This window comes from Accipiter gentilis, chromosome 10, assembly GCF_929443795.1.
Source record: "Accipiter gentilis chromosome 10, bAccGen1.1, whole genome shotgun sequence".
NCBI lineage: Eukaryota > Metazoa > Chordata > Aves > Accipitriformes > Accipitridae > Astur > Astur gentilis.
In genome coordinates, this window is record NC_064889.1 from 32,576,606 (window position 1) to 32,598,771 (window position 22,166).

General features: G+C 44.3%; 2 protein-coding genes across 2 annotated transcripts in view; both read left to right on the plus strand.

Annotated features, from left to right (window-relative positions):
- Positions 1 to 16,428, plus strand: SRP68 (signal recognition particle 68). Its single transcript, XM_049813182.1, has 16 exons — positions 1 to 175; positions 2,259 to 2,325; positions 2,848 to 2,961; positions 3,949 to 4,144; positions 5,456 to 5,538; positions 5,773 to 5,882; positions 6,257 to 6,339; positions 6,583 to 6,723; positions 10,118 to 10,216; positions 10,536 to 10,600; positions 10,911 to 11,070; positions 11,768 to 11,862; positions 12,105 to 12,234; positions 12,678 to 12,753; positions 13,604 to 13,656; positions 14,136 to 16,428. Exons 1-16 carry the CDS (start codon positions 16 to 18, stop codon positions 14,361 to 14,363), a joined length of 1,860 nt encoding a protein of 619 aa, XP_049669139.1. The 5' UTR covers positions 1 to 15; the 3' UTR covers positions 14,364 to 16,428.
- A 78-nt stretch (positions 16,429 to 16,506) lies between these two features.
- EVPL (envoplakin) overlaps positions 16,507 to 22,166 on the plus strand; it is a 34,629-nt gene continuing 28,969 nt past the window's right edge. Inside the window, exons 1-2 of the mRNA XM_049813141.1 lie at positions 16,507 to 16,601; positions 17,949 to 17,986. The gene's annotated coding sequence lies outside the window, so the exon portion shown is untranslated. The remainder of the gene's footprint in view (positions 16,602 to 17,948; positions 17,987 to 22,166) is intronic.

Below are 22,166 nucleotides of genomic sequence, written 5' to 3' on the forward strand. Positions count from 1 at the left end.
CGGCCCGGGCGCAAGATGGCGGCGGAGCGGCAGAGCGCAGGCGGCGGCGGCGGCGGCCGCGGTGGGGCGGGAGGCGGCGGCGGCGGAGGAGGCGGAGGCGCGGAGGAGAACAAGGAGAACGAGAGGCCGGTGGGGCTGCAGGCCGGTAGCCTCGGCGACAGCCTGGGCCTGGAGAGCATCCTACGCGGCGGCGGGGGAACGTGGCAGGCCCGGCCCCGTGGGCGGCGGGGGGACGTGGCGGCCGCTGTGGGGAGCGCGGGGGCTTGCAGGCCCCGGGCGGGCGGGCACGGCCGACTCTGCTTCCCCGCGGGAGAGGGCCGGGCGAGGCGGCGGAGACTCCCCTGCCCCTTTGCGGAGGGCGGCGGGTCCGCCCAGGCCGCGGGGACCCGTGCCTCAGGCGGGAGCCGGGCTGTGAGCCGTGGGCTCGGGGCCCCGGAGGTGCCGGGCGATGTTGGCGTGAGCGTGTCGGTGCGACGGCCTGGGCTAACCCTCGCCGTCCCTGGGGGTGAGGGTTTGACGTGGATGAAACCCGAGTTTGCAGCTTTTCCTTCTGAAACGCGTGACAGCTGTCGTCAGCCTTCAAAGCAGAACTCTGCGCTAGGCTGCGTGCTCTAGATATGAGCCGGCTGTCAGTAATCTTCTGGCGGTAACATTAATGCTTGAAGCAGGCAGTAGCCTATAAAATAAATCTTAACAGGTACGCTGAGATGGCAAATGGGCTCCTCCAGATTTAGCACTTCTAAAATCTGATGTGGCATGTAAAGCTTGTGGCATTTTTGTATATGAAACTTTCATGTGAAACTAGTCCAGCTGCACAACTGTGATAGAGCTGAGTTTTATCTTCTGGGTAAGAGGAAAACCCAGGTGAAAGAAGGTTGCAGTTTTCCATTTAGCATATGGCAGCTGTTGTAAAATTAGTAACTATTGAGTAAGATGCAGACATAGTAATTGCCCTGGTAATGTTAAGAATACCTAAGTTAATGATAAAGTAAATGATATAGGGGATATGAATTCAGTGAGTAACTGCACAGGATAAAAGACAGTCTGAAAAAATACTTAAGGTAGACAGCAAGGACAAAGAGTGCTATGCTGAGACATTGCAGTTTGACTTGTTTTTTCTACAAATGTAAACTAATTCAGTGCAATAACTATTGATGCAGGTCTTTAATACTTAAGGAGACATTTTTTTAGGTGTAATTCCGAGAAAACACTTCAGTAGACATCTGCCATTTTAAACTTTAAAAGTCTGGTAGTTTCTTTTTTTCTAGCCATAGTAATAGTGTTTCTTTTGGTGGGGTCATTGTATAGTCTGGTTTTGGTTTTGTGTTTGTTTTTTTTTTAAGGCTTCTTGGTAAAGCTTAGAAGGGAAATTTTGGGATATAAATACATACAGCACAGAGGTTTCTTGTCTATGATGGAGATTTTCTTTTACAAAATAATCTGCCTTGTAAGCTGAATGGATAATGTCAGCAAATTTATTAGAATACAGTGTGATTTTATTTGGTAGTGTTACTAAGTGAATAAAGCAAGTACAGGATGCACAGAAATTGGCAAATATGCTAAAGAATGCAAAGACCGGACGGAAATAATGGAGTGATGCTATTGCAAGGCATGGGCCAATGCGTTCTCTCACAGAGTACTTGTTACAGTAATAATGCAATAAGACTAGAAATGTGTTGAAAAATTGAGTAGAAAATAAGCCCCCTGAATACTTCCCAAAAGCTCTTTTTGTGAAGTTCTCTGTATTCAGAAAGCAGTTTGTTTGTGGAAGCTGTGTCAGGAGGCAGCAGTGACTCTGCTCAGTATACTTCTGTCCTTTTCCTGAGAGATGGGACGTTTAAGGACAGGAAAGCTTCTCTCCGTTTCAGTTTTGCCAAGAAAACTGTGTCACAAGTGTGACTGGGGAGGCGGTGTAGTCAGTTATATTAGCCTAGATGTGTCAGTTGGCATAGTTTATTCTGAAATGAGCTCTGGTAACAGCAAGACTCTTGTGGTTGCCTGTAAGAGGAGGTGCCTGTGGTATGTCTTAGTCCTGGCCTTGATGAAAGTCATAAAGCTCTGAAGTAAGCAGTGCAGTCATGAGGTCTTTTAGGATCATCACTTCTTTCAGCTGTGTGTTTTTAGGAGGTTTTCGGGTGCCCCTCTGTTCAAAGTGCATTTGCTTAATAGAACCTATAGAGATTCCTTCTGTTATTTTGGGGCAGAACGAAGAACTGGTAACAGACTGTACTGTCAATCTGCCTTAACGTAAATTGCAGTCCTTCAGATTGTGAAGGAGTCTCAGCAGCAGCATGGTTTACGACACGGAGACTTCCAGAGGTACAGGTTAGTAAACAGTGTGGATATCTTGGAGTTTCTAGTGTGACTTGGCTTACTTCATTTAACATGTAAACCTACTGTAACAGGCAACAAAAATGATCTGGCAACGTGCACTTTTTTCATTAGATGTAATGTGCTGTGACTGTTCCATTTAGGAGGGTACAGACTGGCTCTTGTTTTTCTGTTGCCCTTTAAGAGCTCATTTGTTAACACCTCACTGATAATCACTATACTCTTACAGAACTGAGTGTCCAATAAACACACATAAAGCAATTAGACAGTAAGGAGAACATAATTCTGATTTTTCAAGATCAGGAATTATTATGTGTCTTCTTACATTTTTTGTATTTATTAACTACTGGCTTACAGGTAGTTTCTGAACTACCTCTTAACATATGTCATATATGGAGATCTTGGTTGTTAAAACATCTGTCACAGCCTTTAGTCCTTTTTTTCTGGTTGGAGAGAGCAGTAAACAGAAACAAAGTTGTTCTTTGGCCAGACTGACTGTGGTCATCTTTTCTTTAGGGGTTATTGCTCCCGTAGGCTAAGGCGGCTCCGAAAAACTCTCAACTTCAAGATGGGAAACAGGCACAAGTTCACTGGGAAGAAGGTAACTGAGGAGATTCTCTCAGACAACAGGTACAGTCACTGGATGGAATCAAGCATTCAGTATACCGGTGAACAGTTTCTTTCATTCCAGTAATTTATTTTCATGGGGGTGTGGTGGAAAACTGTTTTTGTACAATATACTCAGAAATTTTTCTTTTCAGAGATGTTTGTTGTTGATATTAATAAAAGATGAAAGTTCAGGCTGCAGTGCAGGGGAAGGAGATGCTGCTCAGGTCCTGCTTCATCATGTGAACAAGTAGGAGAAGAGGGAACAGCAACAGCCAGTTCCTTCTCTTCCCTCATAGCTGCTAAAATGGGTTCTTTTCATAATCAGTAAATTACTTTGATATTAAAGAGGAGACTCTTATTCAGATCTGCTGCAAGGTAGCCATGTGAGTGCTGATAACATAAATGGTGTAGCCAGCAAGGTTGTGGTTGGAGACATAATCCCTTCCCTTTGAACAGAAATACTGGATTGCAAGTTTCACTTAGATTTTTCAAAATCCGACAGAATGCTTGTCAGAGTATGTGGAGAATAGCCGGGATCTTGGGCTCATTTCTCATCTTTTAGAAACACTTGAAATGTCTGCTGTCTCTTCTTGTGGGGAAAAGAAAACACGATGCTGTCTTCACCTGTATTGTTAAGAAGCCAGATGCATTATAACATTAGCTGGTGGGAAAGCAGACATGTTTACCCATATTGAACCAGTTTGAAGAGCTACCTGAAATCATAAATCCCTTGTCTTTGCAATGTCTGTGGTGCTACAGAATGATACCAAATTCTTTTCCTCAGTTGGGTAATTACATTTCTGTAGTGAGAAGTACAGTAGAAAATAGTTAGGAATAATACGACTTTGTGTGCTTAGAATGTTAAGAAATAAAAGCATCTACCTCTTATTAACCAAGCTGAACTTGTGTTACCAAACTTTGCAGATCACATGGCAAAGAACTAGTAGTGATGTGGCCGTTCTTATTTGAATGTAATTATTTTTTCGTTAATTTTCCTCTGCCCTGTAGGTATTTGCTGTTGATTCTGATGGATGCAGAGAGAGCCTGGAGTTATGCCATGCAGCTGAAACAGGAAGCAAACACAGAGCCTCGCAAACGATTTCACTTGCTGTCTCGCCTGCGCAAAGCTGTGAAACATGCTGAGGAGCTGGAGCGACTGTGTGAAAGTAACCGAGTGGATGCCAAAACAAAGCTGGAAGCTCAGGTAACCACTGATAGTTTGATCTTGTTTTACAGCAAAAGCTGAACAAGAAACCTTTGGGTGAAGAGATTATTCTCATCTAGCAATAGGTAATCAAAATGGACCGATTCTTGAACTGGATAATGTCTCCTTTTGAGTAGCTTGGACTTACTATTAATGCAGCTGTTGGAATTGCAGAAATAACTAGTGGCGCACTAGCCAAGATGAGGACCTGGTGTTTAGAAGTTGATTATGGGTATCAAGTGGTTGTCCTTGCTTTGGAGAGCAGTATTTTTAAGAAACTATGCTCATCTGTTGAGTTACCTATTTGTTAAACACCCTAAAGTAGTGTTATGGATTAAGACCAGCCAACAACTAGGCACTGCGCAGCTGCTTGCTTCCACTCCCAGTGGGATGGGGAGGAGAACTGGGGGGGGGGGTGAAACTCGTGGGTTGAGATGAGAACGGTTTAATAACTAAGATAAAATATAATAATGATAATAATAATAGTTAGGAAAAGGAATATAACAGAAAGAGCAATAAACCCTAAGAAAACACAAGTGATGCACAATGCATCACCACCCGCTGACTGATGCCTGAGCAGTGATCCACCCCTCCCAGCCAATTCGCCCCAGTTAATATACTGAGCACGACATTCTATGGTATAGAATATCCCTTTGGCTAGTTCGGGTCAGCTGTCCTGGCTGTGCTCTGTCCCAGCTTCTTGTGCACCTGCTCAGTCGGCAGAGCCTGGGAAACTGAAAAATCCTTAACTTAGGATAAACGCTGCTTAGTAACAACTAAAACATCAGTGTGTTATCAACATTATTCTCACACTAAATCCAAAACACAGCACTGTACCAGCTACTAGGAAGAAAATTAATTCTATCCCAGCCAAAACCAGGACAAGTAGCTACCTAGAACACAAGACTCGAGGCTTCAGTTCCTGGAACAAAGTAACAACTGTGTTGTGACACCAGCCTCTTTGAACAAGGGGCTGCAGTCATACTAGGTTAATTAAAACTGCCATTTTGTAGTTTATTACTGGAGAAAAAAAAAAAGTTGTGTGACATCAGTGGACCATGTTGATTGCATAACAAGGAAGAAACATCTTTGGTTTCATCTCCTTAGAAATGTAGCAGTGTCAGTTAAGAGAAGAAAAGGTGGGTACCTAGTAACCCATAATCCAAGTCCGTTGTCTTTGGTGGGAAGACCAAATGAAAAGGCCAAGGCTTAATCACTTACTGTAGGCGTCACAGCAGCCTTCATACTAAAGGTTGTACGAACTAGGCTGTCAATCACAGGGAAATTAATTTGCCCTTGTGCTGTCTGCAGGCATACATGGCTTACCTCACAGGAATGCTTCGTTTTGAACACCAGGAGTGGAAGGCAGCAATGGAGGCTTTCAACAAATGCAAGTGAGTTCTCCCACTTCACCAACTTCATTTAGTAAATAAACTTACTAGACTGATCCAATACTATGTACTGTATGTACAGCAACTCTGTGAGTTGTTTAGTTAATTGTGCACTTAACTGGAAAGTACTACTGAAGAAATGGCATCCTCCAGAGTAGACATGCAAACTCTTCCCTTAAGATAGCATCTCACAAAACAACACTTACTGCAGTGTTAAATATTTATTCTTTGCTGCAGGACCATATATGAAAAACTGGCCAATGCTTTCACAGAAGAACAAGCTGTACTGTATAATCAGCGTGTGGAAGAGATCTCGCCCAACATTCGCTACTGTGCCTATAATATTGGTAAGGAAAGGTGGGGTACCTAATGGCCAACAAAGAGCAAGACTTGTTCACAGGAAAAGAATATTGGCTTGATAGTTAAATACTGGCCCAAGTGACATTGCAGTGAGTCAATAATATTTTGGGCAAATTCTGCACACGTTCAGGGTCAGTTTAGCAGTGGAGAAATACACTCATTTTGTGACAGTACAAGTGGTTTTGTGTAAAAAGTCAAAATACCAGTTTGGAGTAGTTTGCTTATGAATTCAGAATGAAATTTCAAATGTGTCCCCTTTGTCTCCAAATTGCCAGTATAAAATCTATTGATTAGCTTTTCTATATTAAAATAATTTGTGAACTCAGATGGAAATGTGATCTTGATTTGTTAATTCTGTCAGGTGACCAGTCTGCTATGAATGAGTTGATGCAGATGAGACTGAGGTCTGGTGGCACTGAAGGTCTTCTTGCAGAAAAACTGGAGGTAACTTATTTGCATGCTTCAAGATGAAGCGTTCATTATCACTCTGTTGAGCATAAATATTGCTGCAACACACCATTCAAGAGCCAAAACATACCAGAAGAGAGCAAGCAGGCCTGGGCTTTATGGGAAACCTTTCCTAAAAAGTCCTTTGATTTCAAAATAGTCAAGTCTAGTGTGAATTTGAAAGGTTCAGTTTTGGATACCTTAAAGTTCAAGCTCGTAAGTTCAGTCTGTTCTCTACAGGCGCTGATTACCCAAACTCGAGCAAAGCAGGCAGCCACGATGAGCGAGGTGGAGTGGAGAGGAAGAACTGTTCCGGTGAAGATAGACAAAGTGAGGATCTTCTTGCTGGGGCTGGCTGACAATGAAGCAGCGATTGCTCAGGTAACCCAGAAGCCATCTCTAGTACCGGTATTCTAACTGTCCTCTTTCCTTCAGTGTGCAAGATACTACGTGATACCTGGACTAAAAGCTTTTGAATAATCTTTTTCTTAAACTTAGGGTTGGAAGGCTAAAAGTAAAAGTGGGCATATTGACTGTAAACCAAAGCTGAAGTGTCAGTTGGGGATAGCTCCCACAATCTACAAAGTGGTAGTCTGGGAGATCTATTCTGAGTATTACGGCTCTTTTGAACACTGTGCTGCCTAGAAGTGCTACTTTTCAGTGGCAGGCTGATAACCATTATTATTTGTAAGTCACATGGAAATGAAGGTTACAATTTTAAGAGAGCTGGTTTTGAATTACTGTTCTAATTTCTTTAAGTATCTTGCTCAAATGCTCCAGCTTCAGAGCAACCACAAGAAAAAAGATATGTATCAATCACGTGTTTTTCAGCAGCAAAAAGCGATTTGCCAAAAGATGCAGGTGCTGTGAGATTTATAGCATTCTCTTCTTGACTTGGGCAAATCCTCAAAAGCAGGAAGAGCATTACTAAATGTCAGGATGTAAATCAATTTGAAATGTAACAGTTCTGAAGCACTTGCAGTGGCACATGCATGTCTTTAGTAATGCAGTTTTCCACATTGGGCTTTTTCCTTGGAAGTGGTGCCCAGATGGTGTATTCTGCTTCCCAGTGGCTGCATACAGCACCCTTGCTGTTTGAAAAGGCAGTGAAAGGATCTTTGGTAACAATCGTTGCCGCTAATGATGGGCTTTTCGCAGCATCAAAACCCATTTATCATCAGGAGAATAATGATGATGAATAGAAATTTAAATGATAAAATGAAAACCCTACAAAGGTATAATGCAAGAGCGGGGGGTACTGTTAAGAAGGTAGTGTGAGTAGGATAAACAGGATGTGGCTGGGTAGGAAACATTAGTGTTAACCAGTCTTGTCCTAATGTTACGAATTACATGTTGCTGAATTTACTTTTCTGGGAGGTAGTACATTAGTATGGCCAGCAGGTGGAAGTGCAGCTTAGAGTTCAGTGTTCCCTCATTTAATTTCCATCCTGCCAGGCTAGCAGTTGGGCCTTTTCAGTTTAGTTGCCCTCTTTGTTCCATAAAGCTGTGGCAAAACAGCGATCTGAATTTGTTTTCGCCTTGCTTTGTGTTCCTTGGAAGCTCTGACTAAACAGAGGAGTTTTGTGGTACCACATCACAACTAGTAATGGTGAGAGCTGAGCATGCAGCAGCAGTATTTACATTCCCAGAAGGCTAACACTTGGCCTTTTGAAAGCAGTTTTGCAGTTGCTGTGTCAGCTGTGATGGGCAGTCCGGTTTCAGCTAAAGGCACTGGGATCCTGGATAAAGTTCCTGGGATCTTTGGCACCTTTCTGCTAGTCTAAGTTGAAACCCTAACATAACAGCAGTGCTCTTCAAGGTTTTACTGGAAGCAAACACAAATGTGTATTTTGTGTAAAAATGGAGATTCTCGGTGCAATTACGCCTTTAGTATCTTACTGGTAACGGGAGAAACGGAACAAATAAGCCAAACTGAAATATGAATCCAAGTTTAAAATTACTTGTGTCAGCCTTTTTGTAGACTTGAATGCATGACTTCAAGGGCCCGTTGGCTAGCCAGGTAGAAGGGAGAAGGTTAAAGGGCAGAGTGGTGGAAGCGTGCTCCTATCTGCTATTGCCTCAAGGATTCTGTGGTCACCTCTGGTAACTAGGACTGTAGCAAAAATGGGTGGTAATAACTTCTAGGGATGATACACAGTGTTTTAGAACAAAGAAAAAATTAGAAGTGAGCACTCCTAGACTTTCAGAAGTGGGTTCAGTGGGGTTAGTAACCTTGATCTCTTTAAGATGAACCTGTGCTGTTTTATCAGGACACTTGAATCACCAGCAGTAGCACTTGCATCTCAGTTTTATGATATGATATCTCCCAAATCAGAATATGTGTGTATTTATGCATAGAATCAGCTTAACCTTAGGAGGTTTTGCTTCAAAAGGAAAGCCCTTGTTTCATTGCACAGCCCAGCCCTTTCCCTGTTTGTGCTTGACTGATGATCTAGCTATGTCTGTTTTCATTTTGGTGCATACAGTGAAATTGCTGTGCTCCTCTGGGTGAGGTTGAGAATGCTGTCAAACTTGTCTCTGGTTATTCTCAGTAGTTAGTCCCACCTTAAAAATTCTTGCAGCAAATCTTAAAAAAACCAAACCAAAACAAAAAAACCCAACTGAACAACAAAAAAACCCAAACAAAAAACAAAACCAAACCCCAAAAACCACCTTCATCTCAGGTCAAGATACCTGAGGCTTTGTGAGGGACTAAAAATAACATTCCTTAATGGGTTGGCAAGCCTGAGAAGTGGAGAGGCAGAGACTGTAGAGCTCTACAGAAGATAAACAAGTGAGCATGTTTTTAGATAGTTTTTTTATTCATTTGGACAATTGCAAATTTATTGCAGCAAAGTTTATCTTATGCTATTACATGAGATGGAAGTGGTATAACACAGTGCTGATACACTTTAATCTCTCCTTTCATTGCTAAGGTTGAGGTTTGTTTCTGGGCAGTTTTTTCTTACTGAATCAGTAAGAGTCTTGTGATCCCCATCTGGTTACCTTCTCAGTCACCTGAAAAGGAAGCTAAGTTTGCTTTTGGGTGCATTGTTTAGTTGGGTACATGATATGCCAGTCCATTAGGCAGAGATCAGGGTTCAACTTGGTTTTTAAAATTTCAGATTCTGGTTTTGGGGCAGGAAGCCAAAAGCTGCTTAGTTTTTTTGACAAAACTTGTGGTGACAGCAGAAAAGCACTCAGTCATTCCTCCTACTAAAATACAGGGTTACTTTAAAAAAATGCTTCAAACAAGCAAATTATTGCCACTGTGAGCATTACTAGAGTGGGAGTGTGGAAAAGATAATCATCTACATGTTCTTACCACATGAGAAAAGTTAAATCAGCATAACAAGAGCAGTCTACTTTGGTAGTTTGCCAGTTCAGTAATGCTCAGCTCTTCTTCCGTTGCTGGGCCTTTCCCACAGTGCAGTCCAACCTCAGCTGTTCTCAGAGCAACGTGGGTGCCATCCTGGAAGGGAATGCAGTTGCTGGGAAGGTAGCTGTTGCAGGGATGAGGCGGTCAGAGGTGTGTGTGCTAGGCCTTTGGTGCTGGTAATTTCTCAGCACTGACCACGTTTCCTGCAATTTCTGGCAGTTTGCCCTGTAGAACATACTGCAGACAGGTACAGATTGGAGTTCTAGCTACCCATGGATCTTAAAGCCATAATTTGGGAGAAACTTTGTTTAATCTCCTCAGTTAATTCTTGTATCATGGGATGCAAAATACAAAAAATTCTAATAGATATCTGTCTTAACTTTCCTTTTCTCTTAGGCAGAAAATGAGGAGACAAAGGAACGCTTGTTTGAATCTTTACTCAGTGAGTGTAGAGATGCCATTCAGGCTGTTCGGGAAGATCTGAAACCAGACCAGGTAAGCTGCAAACATCAGTGTTCCTACTTTAAACAATATAACGTTTCTTTGGGACTGATTTGTTATTGTTAAACTTGCTTAACAGTAAAAGTGGCTGGGATTTCTTTAATAAAAAGCTGCAAAAGAGTCTGTCACCTTTGATTTTATTCTCTTCAGAACTGGAGGGAGTGAATAGCAATGTAGAAGCCCTTGTTCTTTTCTCTAGAAGTTTGTTAACACTTCCATGGTTTACCCAAACCTTGAGTTGTTTCTGATGTTTTCTTCCCTTGGCTGCCAGTTCTAAGTAAATAATACAGTGTTTTGTCCCCAATTTATGCAGAAGCAGCGAGAACACTCTCTGGAAAATGATTCTGGGAAGGTGTCCAACATCCAGTACTTACACAGGTAATAGGCAAACATTGCTGCCTCTACTAGTGTGAAGAAGTCATGCTCTTATGTCAAGATTTTATTTTTGTTTTTGTTTTATGGAGTTTTTGTTCTGGGCCTTGGATCTCAAAGGATGACTGTATGGATAAGGATCTGATTCATGCAGCTTTGAAAACATTTTACTTAAGACTCACATGTTGACCTTTCAAATGTTTTTTCCCCTACTAGTATCAGCTTAGACTGGGGCGAGGAGTTTTTTCAGAACAAAGAGGAATGTCTGAGTAGTTCTGGCAGTCTGCTAATAGTATTTTATCTTTTATCTTTTTAGTTATTTGACTTATATCAAGCTGTCAACAGCCATCAAGCGCAATGAGAGCATGGCAAAGTCTCTGCAGAAGGCACTGCTGCAGCAGCAGCGGTCAGAAGAGGATGGTAAGCGCGCACCACGGCCTCAGGACCTGATCCGTCTTTATGATATCATTTTGCAGGTAAGGCTGGGAAAACAAATCTAATTCTTCATACTGACTGGAGAACTCTGGTACAAAAAGCTATTGTAGAAAATACAGCAGTGCAAGTGAACTGCTCGTGAAGTCTGAAGAGCAACTGAGTACCTACAGTTACCTTGTTGAAGATGTTCAACATCTACATGAAACACAAAAAACCGCTTCTAGCTGTGAACAGAAAGTGCTGCTAGAATGCGTGCCCTTGGTTGTATGCTCTAATGCAGTTTTAAGATAGCTTTTCTGACTCTTTTATGCAGCACCCTGATAGCTGCCTTAGTTTCTGCTGGCCAGAGAAAGCAGCTGAAAATACTTAAATGGCACTTGTTCTTCATAAGCAGCTTCTCAATTTCTCACATGAATTTTCTATTAACTGTGGGAGCCTGTTGCTGAAGCTGTTGTGAATGTGAAAGGGAAATGCCTTATGAAAGAATTACTTCATGTGAAATCTGAGGAGTCTTTGTCCTAATTCCTGTTTGTGTCAGGAAATCTGTCCTGAGGGCAAACTTGCACAAGTTTCAATGAGTGTCCTTCACAAGGTTAGCATACTGATAATTAGAAAACTGGAAGCTATTTCCATGGGAGTGTACTGTTGACTTGTTAAAAGGGGCAGCTTTCTCTTACTCCAGCAGATTCCAGAGGAAAACAACGCCTGCATTTGTTACTCTTGCTCTCTTTTGCACAGAACCTTGTGGAACTGACACAGCTTCCTGGCCTAGAAGAGGACAAGAATTTCCAAAAAGAGATTGGATTGAAGACACTTGTGTACAAAGCTTACAGGTGACTGAGAAACAGCCAGGTTTTCTTTAGCAGGCATTACATCTTCAAAGCTTATTATTCCAAAGCTCTATGTGCTGTACAGGCCTTGGATGTGGTTTCATCTGCCCTTTTGTGAAATGAAGACTGGATGCTAAAGGGAAACTGGCCAGTGCTACTTAATAACATCTCCTGTTATCAGTCATTTGAGTTGGCAAAAGGTATGGATAACAAACATGTCAAGGATCCACTCTTTACTGTTGCAGGTGTTTCTTCATTGCACAGTCCTATGTCCTGGTAAAGAAATGGAGTGAAGCTCTTGTTTTATATGAAAGAGTGCTGAAATATGCCCATGAAGTTCAGTCAGGAGCTGGAGCTTATATGAACAGCCTGAAGGTAGGAACCCAATCCTGTGTGTAGAAGAGAGCTGAAGTTTATGAAAAAGCTCTGTCCTGGTATTTATTGTCAATGCCAGGCCATTGCAATTCAAGACTGGCCTTTAAGTAGGGAGAAGAGTAATACAAGTGTGACTTCTTGACACATTATAGTAGTGACTTTCTAGTGATATGGAAACGCTTCAACTGGCCACTTGCTTTGGGGGAGAGGCAGACTTGCTGTAACAACTCCGTAATAATTTACCACTTTTTCTCACATGTGCATTTTCTGTTATACAACTTCTGTACTGCCTGAAGGGCTGTACTGTAGCTTTTCCCCTTCTGGGAAGTCTTATCAGCGCTAGGACTTAATTTCTTAGTTCTTAGTTTGTCAGGTTTTACCTTTGCCCTCACTCTTAAACTGGCACATTTCAGGCTCTCAAATGATTTTCTTTAATGACCTAGGAGCTGCCTGATGTTCAGGATCTGATCACTCAAGTCAATGCAGAGAAATACTCCTTGCAAGCAGCAGCTATATTAGGTGAGTTGCACAATTATGCTAGAGCTCTAATGTCTCTTGAATAGTGCCCCTGCAGCTATTTCATTCCTTTTATTTAATTTCTGAAGTTCCAAGTGTTTTTCCACTTCACTCTGATCTATGTAGGCTCTGGAAAATGTTTCCTCCGCCCCCAGTTCTAGCTGCTTCTATCTGTGTGTAATGTAGCTAGGCAACCAATGAGTAGACATTGGGCATCTTGCTCCCTGCCCAGAGAAGCAAAAACGCTTCATGAGGGCGTGTACCTGTTTTGGTAACCTGCACAGAACACTGTTTACTGTTTTAATTTTTTTACTGCAAACAAGTTGGCCTTGCTCATCCCAGTTTTGCCTAGCTGGGAGAACTACTGAGAAAGGGGAGAGCAGTGATGTTCTGCTCTTTGTCAGTGTCAACCAGGTTAGTGGAACTTTGGGGGAGTGGATGAACTTTGTGATTTCTTGGGCTGCTGTTTTTGCTGTGCCTGCTGCTGGAAACCCAAGATAAGTAATGGATTGCCTTGTCTTTTATTGCCTTAATCTTGTTTTAACAGACCCCAATGGGGTCTTCTCATCATCTTCTGCTTTGTGCTTAACTCAAAATCTGTGCTTCTTTCAGGAGTTTCTCGTGACAATGTGAAGGAGAAGCTTTCCATCACTGGAGAGCTGTGTTGGCTGTAGATGAGTGTGTGTGATCTTCTTAGTCTAGAAAGCAAGTTGAGTCTACTGAAAATATTGTCTTGTGTATCCCAGAAAGCAAGGCTCATAGCTAACTTGGAGGACAGCTGACTCCTGAGATAGTCTTAGTTTAGGCCAAGATCTAGCCTGTTATTCTTACTGCTTTTTCTTCAATTTTGCAGATGCAAATGATACTCATGAGACTGAGTCTCCATCTCAGGTCAAGGATGGCAAGGTAAGAGCTGAGAGCTCAGGCAAATTCCAGTAGTGTTCTTAATGAACTTTACTTTTAACTTGTTACCTGAGTGTCTCTTGCAACTCAAGAAATGTCATGCTGATTGGAGTTTCATCATGACTAGTATATTTAAGAGATTTTATTAGGCTTGTTTTCATTCTGCAAGTCTGGAAGGTGGCTGACAGAGTGGGATTCCTTGGCTAGGAGCTAGGCAGCTGCTTACCTCTTCTAGTATGGCATCTTTTTTCTTTTTTTCTTAATTTAGCTTTCTCCCTGCACATGGGAATGTTTTCCAGAGATCCCGCAGCGATGTTTTGACAGGGTTTCAAATCATCTTCAAGGGCCCAAGATGTCACATAAGGGAACTTCAGCTTCTGTTGTCTCAGTTGCTGCTTAATCAATCCTCTTTGCTTGTTTGACACTTGTCAGCTTTGACTCGACACGTGTTTAATTTGTGTTTCTGCACTGGTCTTTTTCAGCCACTCTCGGAACGGTTTGAGACTTTCTGTCTGGATCCTTCTCTTGTCAGCAAGCAAGTCAGCCTTGTGCACTTCCCTCCGGGCTTCCAGCCCATTCCGTGCAAACCCTTGTTCTTTGACCTGGCCCTCAATCATGTTGCTTTCCCACCTCTGGAGGACAAGGTGGAGCAGAAGGCCAAGAGTGGCCTCACAGGATATATAAAGGGCATCTTTGGATTCAAAAGTTAACCAGGACCCCGTGAGGAACAGAGGTTTTATTCTGTATTGAAGGAAAAGCTCCAAGAAGTTCTAGGACACAAATATCAGCACCTGAAACCAACAGAGGGAAGTTTTACCACCTTCTTCCCTATGTTCTGTGTATATGTCTGTGCACTTATATTATCTCCCAGTGTATTGAAGACAAACAATCTATTCAGAAACATATGTACACTATAAATAGCTGAAAATAACCTGGAGCACAGAGAAATTCCTTTCTGCTTGGAGAAGTTGGAGCTTGCTTTGTGACCAGTGGCCTGTTCAGGGCCAGTACACATCTACTTACCATGGACCAGGGCATAGGCATAATTTGATTCCTTCCTCCGCCCTATTATTTGACACTATAATTTGGTATTTGGGTCTAGAAATCTGGGTGTGATGGGGAAACGGAGGCAAAAGTAGATGCAGAACTAAACCAGCGAGGTGAGGCTGCCTACATCAAGGCTATGAAACAGTAGCCAAGGGGGCTAATTTCTCCTTCCCTTTTGACTCCCAGAAGTGTCTGTATTTTTTAAAACTGTAACATTCAGAAATTACAATATAAAGCCTCTTTCCTTATTGATAAGGATGGCAAATACCTTACCAAATGTTAATGGTTACCCCAGTTGTGGTAGAGTATAACCTGAATTTGTACTCTGGGCCAATATGATCCTTTATTGAGATACATCTTGTTAAATACCTAAATACAGTATAGAACCTATTCCTACAAGGCACTTCCTGGGAAACTAGCTTCATGGGTGGCTTTAAAAATACCTACTTGCTCTTCATGGGAAGTTGGGTGTCTCAATGTTTGTTTTGTCTCTGATCTAAACCTTGCCTGAAAACAAGATGATCTTTTTCTGGAGTTTATCTGTTGCTTTTTTCCTCATCCTTTGTCAGTAGATACACCTGAAATGAGGAATAAGCAACGGAAGACTAGTAGGTTCTTGAGTGATAGATCTCTGTCATGCCAGACAGCTTTTTTTTTTTTATAAAGCGCCCAGGTGCTGTGGTGATAGGCACTTTCAAAATGCGGGTAACTTCATAATTGTGATCATTTAAACAGGAAAAAAAACCCCAAAACAACACAGTACATGGGGCAGAACTGTTCCTAAATAAAGTATTTGGAAGTTTCCACCAGCAATGTTTGGGTTTTCACTAAGTCTGTAGCTGGAAGGTGAAACAGCAGTTTGTTCTAGCTGCCTTAACTCTTCTGCACTGGCTGTCTTGACTTTGCATTGTTTCTCCATTTTTAGGCACTGGAGTTAGTAGGGGTGGAAACAGAAGAACTGTTTTAAATGATCAAGTTGTTGTCATGGGAATTTTCCATGCAAGGTGTGCATGTCAGATGAATGCGGGGAATTAACAGTTCCCATTATTTTAATATGAATGTTTGCTGCTTTGTTCCAAGTCGATCTGATTTGTGAGTTCTCAAAGTACAAAGCAACCTTCAAGAGGACTCTGTGCTCAGAAAGGGGTAAGAGAAGGAGGAGGAACTTCTTGTTTGTTTTTAATTTTTGCAACATGGAAACAAAATTGGAATTTCTCGTATTCTAGCTAATTCCATTTGCCAGGGGGATTTTGCAAGAGAAGGGGAAAGTGTGGAAGACTGTTTATTCTTCTGATGACAATTTCTAGAAAACATGGTCTTGAATGGCAGATTTCTCTTCCCCATAAAGCCTGTTTCCTTTTAGACAAGGAAAGGTCATGCAATAATTGGCGCAAGCATCAGCTGGTTGATCTGCTTCATGGTACCTCTTTCTGTGTACGTTAATCTGAGCTTCTCTCTCCTTTTCAGCTTTTATATCAAATCACTTTGAGAACTGTTCTACTGTTTGGTTTGCAAACCAAACTCCTTTCTGCTTTCCTACCACAAATCTGTGTGGTGGCTGGATTGATTCCAGTGAAACTCGTACTGCGGCCACTTTCTAATTGGTTACTGTTACAAAAAGCTAAGGGCGATTGGCCTCTTCACGTCAAACACCTTTTGACAGATAACTGATTAGTTGAACGCAGATAAGAAATCTGAAAACAATAAAGTTTTATTCCTGACCTCTGAGGTGTGTAGTTTGTTGAACATTGAGAACATCAAGCACTCTGCCTCCGAAGCATTCAGAGGATCAAGGTCATGCCGTCACCTGGGGCTACTTAACCCCTGGAGAATGGCCACTTCGTTCTGGAGGAGGATCTTCTGCCTGAAGGCTCAGATAACAACATGCACCACTCTCCGAGGTAACTTGGCTTATTTGTTTTGATGTAATTCTAATGGAAAGTGAGTAGAATGGGGTTTGTAAGCAAGTGTTGTGACTTAAATAATGTGGAAGGCACCGATGAGGCACTAGGAAAAAACTAAAAACGTAAAAAAAAAAATAATAAAAAATAAATACTGTTATTCAAGTCACCCATATGATGAAAACCAGACTTGCAAAGTTCATTCAGGCTTTTAGCCCAGCACTGGAGATTGGAATGGCAAAGGTGAGGCTTAGACGGCAGCAGTTGTAAGGGAATGGCGCGGGCAAGTGAAGTGTCTGATGTGACATATGGAAGAACCCATTCCCCTGGAACTGCCAAGTGTTAGTTGTGCCTGAAACAGCCGGAGCAAGATGCAGAGTGCTGGTTTGTGGTGCTTGGAAACCTGCTTCCTTATTGCTCTGTTCTTTCATTAGGCTGTACTGTTTGCTTTAAAGTGTTTGCTCTCTTTCCATGAATTAATTGGCAAGTAGGCCGCACGATTGCCCTCAAACAGGAAGCTCCAGCAGAATGGTCATTATTACTTTCAGTGAACTTTTCCTATGCAGTATCTTTGGGCTTAGCACTGGAATTTTAATTACAGGCTGAGCTAGCCATGCCTGGTACCATTGCATCAATTAAAATAGGAATGAGATGTATATCGTGGCCCCCAGCCCCACCATCAGTGATACACCTGTGTCTTGGGTGATGATCACTTATGATCATGCACTCTGAGGGGTCCAGTGACAATGAATAGGTCTTGAGGGATGTATGGGCCATATGAGAAATTATTAACATGAGACAAACTGGGCAGTTTTAAGGAGATAAATGAGAGGTGACGTGGGACAGTAATAGTCTGGCCTGGGAGCTCCTAAATAAGTCTCTCCCTCCTTGAAAACATGGGAATTGGGGGTATTTTAAACTGAAGGTATTGTGTTACCAGGGAAAATCATTGCTGTCTAATCTGAGCTGCTTCAGATGGACAGCATCCCAGGTGAGCACTGGGAGCAAATTCTCTGGGGCCTCTGTGGCTGCCTCATATTGATGAGCTGGTTGCAGGTTCAGCTGGCAGCCTCTATTGGGTGCACCTGGCAGTGAAAGGCTACAGTCCTTGGAATTTCGGTGTTGGAAGTCCTTGTCCAACTATAGTGGCAGTGAGTAGAACTAGTTCTTGGAAGAAGGTGCATTTGCTGTGGGGCTCCCACATAGCTCTTGTCAACTGCCCCGTTAGAGCTGCAAGCACAAATACACCATGGTGTTCAGCTGGGGATGTAAATGGGGAGTTTGCTCACTTAAAGGAGTGATTTGATGTGATCTTGATTGTATACGGCTGCTCCTCTTTTTCTTCAGGATGGGATTGCTATTTTCAAGCATAAGAACAGCTGGAGGTAGGTTTGTCTGCCAAAGAAGAGCCCTTTCTGATCCAGGTGGGAGGAATGCATGGTGGGTGCCCCCAGTGTGTAATAGGAAGCTCCAAGAGGAAGGATGGAATGCAACAGAAAGCAGACAGTGATCCTGAAAGCTGCTCGGTAGAGGTGGGCTAGCAGCACCCCGTGTGCTCTGAGCTTTCCTGGGGCTGAGGCAGGAGCAGCAGCAGCAGCTCTCGGTGGCTGCTTTGCCTTCTCCTCCCTCCCCTACTCTGAACTGAGGAAGTGCTGGGCAGCACTGCGGGCTGCAGCTGCCTGCCCAGCCCAGCTCAGAAACCTGGGTCACTGCTCAAGTCCCTCTTCTTCCCGGGACCTGCTCCGGCCACCCCTCTGGCCCTGACACTCAGAGGATTTGGTGTGGAGGGACTCGGTGCTCCGGGAGCTGATCACGCAGCGGTTTGCAGGGACACACCTACAGCAAAGGTTCGTGCCAGGCTTTCGCTTCTTGGGCTCACCCAAACTGCGCCAAGGGTGAACAGGTTTGTGAAATGCAGCCGCTCCCTGACCCTCTCCCTTTGGGTGAGGTCTCCTTGGCCTGAGCGTGCTGCTTCGTGTCTGTGGAGGAGAGGCTTGGTCCTTTGCTAGCCTGCTGCAAAGTCACCTGAACTGCCGGTCGGGTAACTGCTGCTGTTGCTGCAAAAATCCCATCTCTTGTGGAAGTGGGTCACGGTGGGATTTGGGTGGGGACAGAGCCAGTGCGTCCTTGCTCTGGAGCATCCAGCCTGAATAGCTGGAGTGTCCTTGCTCTTCATTTTTGTTTGCACTGGGGATTTACTTTTTGCAGCAGGGTGTGAATTAGTGCGTTGCTCTGTGCTGAGCACTGGATTACAGTGTTTGGGTTAGAGCTAAACCCAAGTGCAAATTCCTGTGTGCAAGGGAGGTGGCTGTGTCCACCCCCCGTCCACCCCCCCTGACCGTGTCTCCAGCCCTTCTCTGGGCTGCTGCAAGTAACCTGGGGTGAAAACCTTCCCACCTCTGGCCTAAAAAGCACTAATGTCTCAGAGGAGGAGGTTTAAAACCACTTTCAAAGGGTGTAGTTTGCATGTCTGTTGTGCGCACGTGGCCTTGGGCGCAGCTTTCATGTTCTCCAGTGCCATCGAATTCAAATTTGGACCCAGGTCCTAGGGTGTACTTAGCATTTTTAGGGACTGCTGTACTGTGATCTTTGGCAAACTCCTCCACAGCTGGGCACCTGTAGTGTTGGAGTTATTAAAGTTAAAATTCTTGCTCTGGAAATAATCATCTTGTCCTTCCCTTGCTGGGCTGTGGGACGGTGGTGTCTGTGCACAGAACAGACACAGCAGTTTGCCCGAGGCTCGCACGCTGTACATGAGGATTAGTGACTCTCATCCCCAGCCCGTGGTCAGTCCGGGGAACGATGCTGTGGCTGTGGTGCCCGAATGACTAAAGAGCAGCATCAAAGCCTCTGAATTACCTTCAGTGCTTGCCTTTTTCCACAGAAGCGGGAGAACATCTAATTTTCTCAGAGCATCAAATTAAGTCAGGGAAGGCGAAGTCTGGCTGCACAGAATTAGTTGTGGCAGACAGATTCATCCCGCTCTGGTCCCTGCCTGTGACACAGAAACACTCACCACCAAATCATGCAAGAGCACCTCAAAAATGGAGCTTTGCAGGAGATTCACATCTGATTGAAAAGCGCTCAGGGCTTCTGGGTTTTTGCAGGCTGTGGTCGGGAGGCGTGAGCCACCCCGGCTCAGCAATGCTCCAGGCTGCTGCACCCTCCGTCCCCAGAGACAGGCTGGGGTCCAGCGCTGCCCTCCCACCTGAGAGGTGGTTTGCAGGGGCTGTCACCGCTCTGGCCCCTGCTCCCTGCCTTGGTGGCCCAGGAGGGATTTGTCTCCTCTCCTTGCTTAGCCCTGCACCGCGAGCAGAGCCTTTCCCTGGGCTTGGTTTGGTTTGGAAGGAGTCTGAAAGCATGATCCTTCCTAGCTGGTGTGTGAGCATCTCCTTCCTAATGCCCTTCAGGTCTTGCCAAATGGGGTGCTCCAGCCTGGACCCCTCTTTTATGAGCGCCTGCTCTTTCAGTCACCTCTTTGTATCGAGGCCAGAAGTTTTTTCTCCCAAGCAGGTACACCTTTGAGCGTTCCAGGTATACATGTTTCAGCTGGCCGCCACCTGCAATACAACATCCTGCAGGTATTTTTGCACATTACAGGGCCTTTGCGTTGCAGTTGAGTGTGGAGGCACAGAGGAGAGCAAACCTGTCCTCACATTTAAGTTTCCGTCACCCCAAAGTGGGCCGATTGCCTCGTGCTTTAGCCCAGGGTTTGTAGGGGACTCTCTTCTCTGGGGCGCTGCCGTTTGAGAAAAGCAGCTTTTCTGGGAGACATGGAAGAAACCTACCCCAACAGCTCTGCTCTCCTACCCTGATTTCATGGGGTGTTTCTCCAGCTGTTCTCTGTGTGTGAAGGTTGCCTTTCCATGCAGGTGTTTAATTACCTCTTATTGCCTGGTTAATGATCTAGGACACATCTTGTTCAGATCCAATCATTGTGTTTGGGGAGCAGCTCCCTTTAGCAGTCACTGGATAATAAAGCCAAATTTGCAGGCTGCATCTTCTAAGTTATAAACAAGATTTCCAGACAAAGTGTCTTGAGAATCTGCCATTAGCGAATTTATTTAGTGCTATTACAGCCTTGCTAATCCTCTGGGGAGAGGAAAATCAGGCTAACGCATAGCTGCTGTAGGGAATTGCCATGATGTCCTGCTCATTAGCCCTAGGGCTTAAACTCAGAAGAAGCTGTGGGATGCTGTGATGAGCCTGGAGAGGTGATGGGGTGGGAATCAGGCAGGTCCTTTTGATGTCTGAAGGGTCTAGGGATGAGTAGTCCATAAAAGCCTTGGGACGGAGCTGTTAACGAGACGGTGTGGTGCAGAGGTCCTCTGTATTTAGAGAAATAGGACTTCCCATTCGTGCCGGGGGGGAGCTGTGCTGGATTCGGCCTCCTCTGGTCTTCTGGGGAAAGGTCCTTGGAGCTGAGCCGGCTCTGAAGCCAAAGCCCACTTTCATCTGCTGACTCTGGCAGGGCACTGAGCCCAGCCCCGTCCCAGGAAGCTTTTTAATGGGTCTTAATCAGACCTGCAGGGAGAAGGGGTGGGGGCCTTTGCACTTCTCCGCTTACCAATCGGTAAAGATAAAGCAAAGCAAAAGAAGTTTTGAGGACTGAGTAATTTTAGACTTAGGAAAATCAGATATTCTATTTTCTCAGTAGGGTAGCAATTTTTTAAAATAGGTGGGCTATTCTCGGGCTCTGGAGTTTCACTTTGGCTTGTATGAAAACTGCTCCACAAGTAGGAAAAAAGGTTGGGATAAAAATGATATGAAAAGGTGCTGCCCTTGGCATCTGTGAGGCAAAGGAGGCTGATCTGTGCATGCACGGTGGGAACAGGCTCTGATACCTCCAAAGGGGGTGAGCGTCCAGGGGTCTGTGGCTCCTGAATCCCAAGGCTGTTCTTCATGCTCTGCTGTTCTCCATGGCTTTGGAGACTCTGAGGAGGGTTTCCCTCTCACCGAGGACAGCCCAAGTCTTACAGTCTCTGTCTCCAGTTGCAAAGACCACGTATCCTTTGCAACAAGTCTCGGTCTGGGCTGGCTGTAGCTGCTGGTCCTGTTGCCAGACAAGCAGCATCTCTGCATAGAAAAGCATCTGTCAGCCTCGTGCATGTCTGAAACCATTAGAAATAATCAGATGCTGAGTGCAGGCAGGAGCAGCAGTGGCTTACCTCCTGCTTCTTCATGGGAATGAAGATAAGAGGCGAGATGACAGAGTAGGGAGCTTTTCTCCAGCTGCTGGGCGCTGCCTGTCTGACCACACGGCTGTGAAGCTCTTCCTTTTGTCCTTGGGGACATGGTGGTGGGTGCTGCTGGACAGGGTGGTTGGTGAGATGGGCGTTTGGTTTTATTTGGTGTAACTATGAGTGACCATTAGCAGGGGCTTTACAGGGGTGAGGAGATGCATGAACTGCTCTTCCATAGGTGGTGGTTTATGAACAAATCAAGGCTGTTTCCACGTGTATTGAAGACTAAACCCTCCTGCATCTGTGCTCACTGATGGTTCCTGCTTTTCTCCTCCCACCTCCCAACTGTTCAATTTGTTGTAAAGGTCCTTCCATTGCTCTG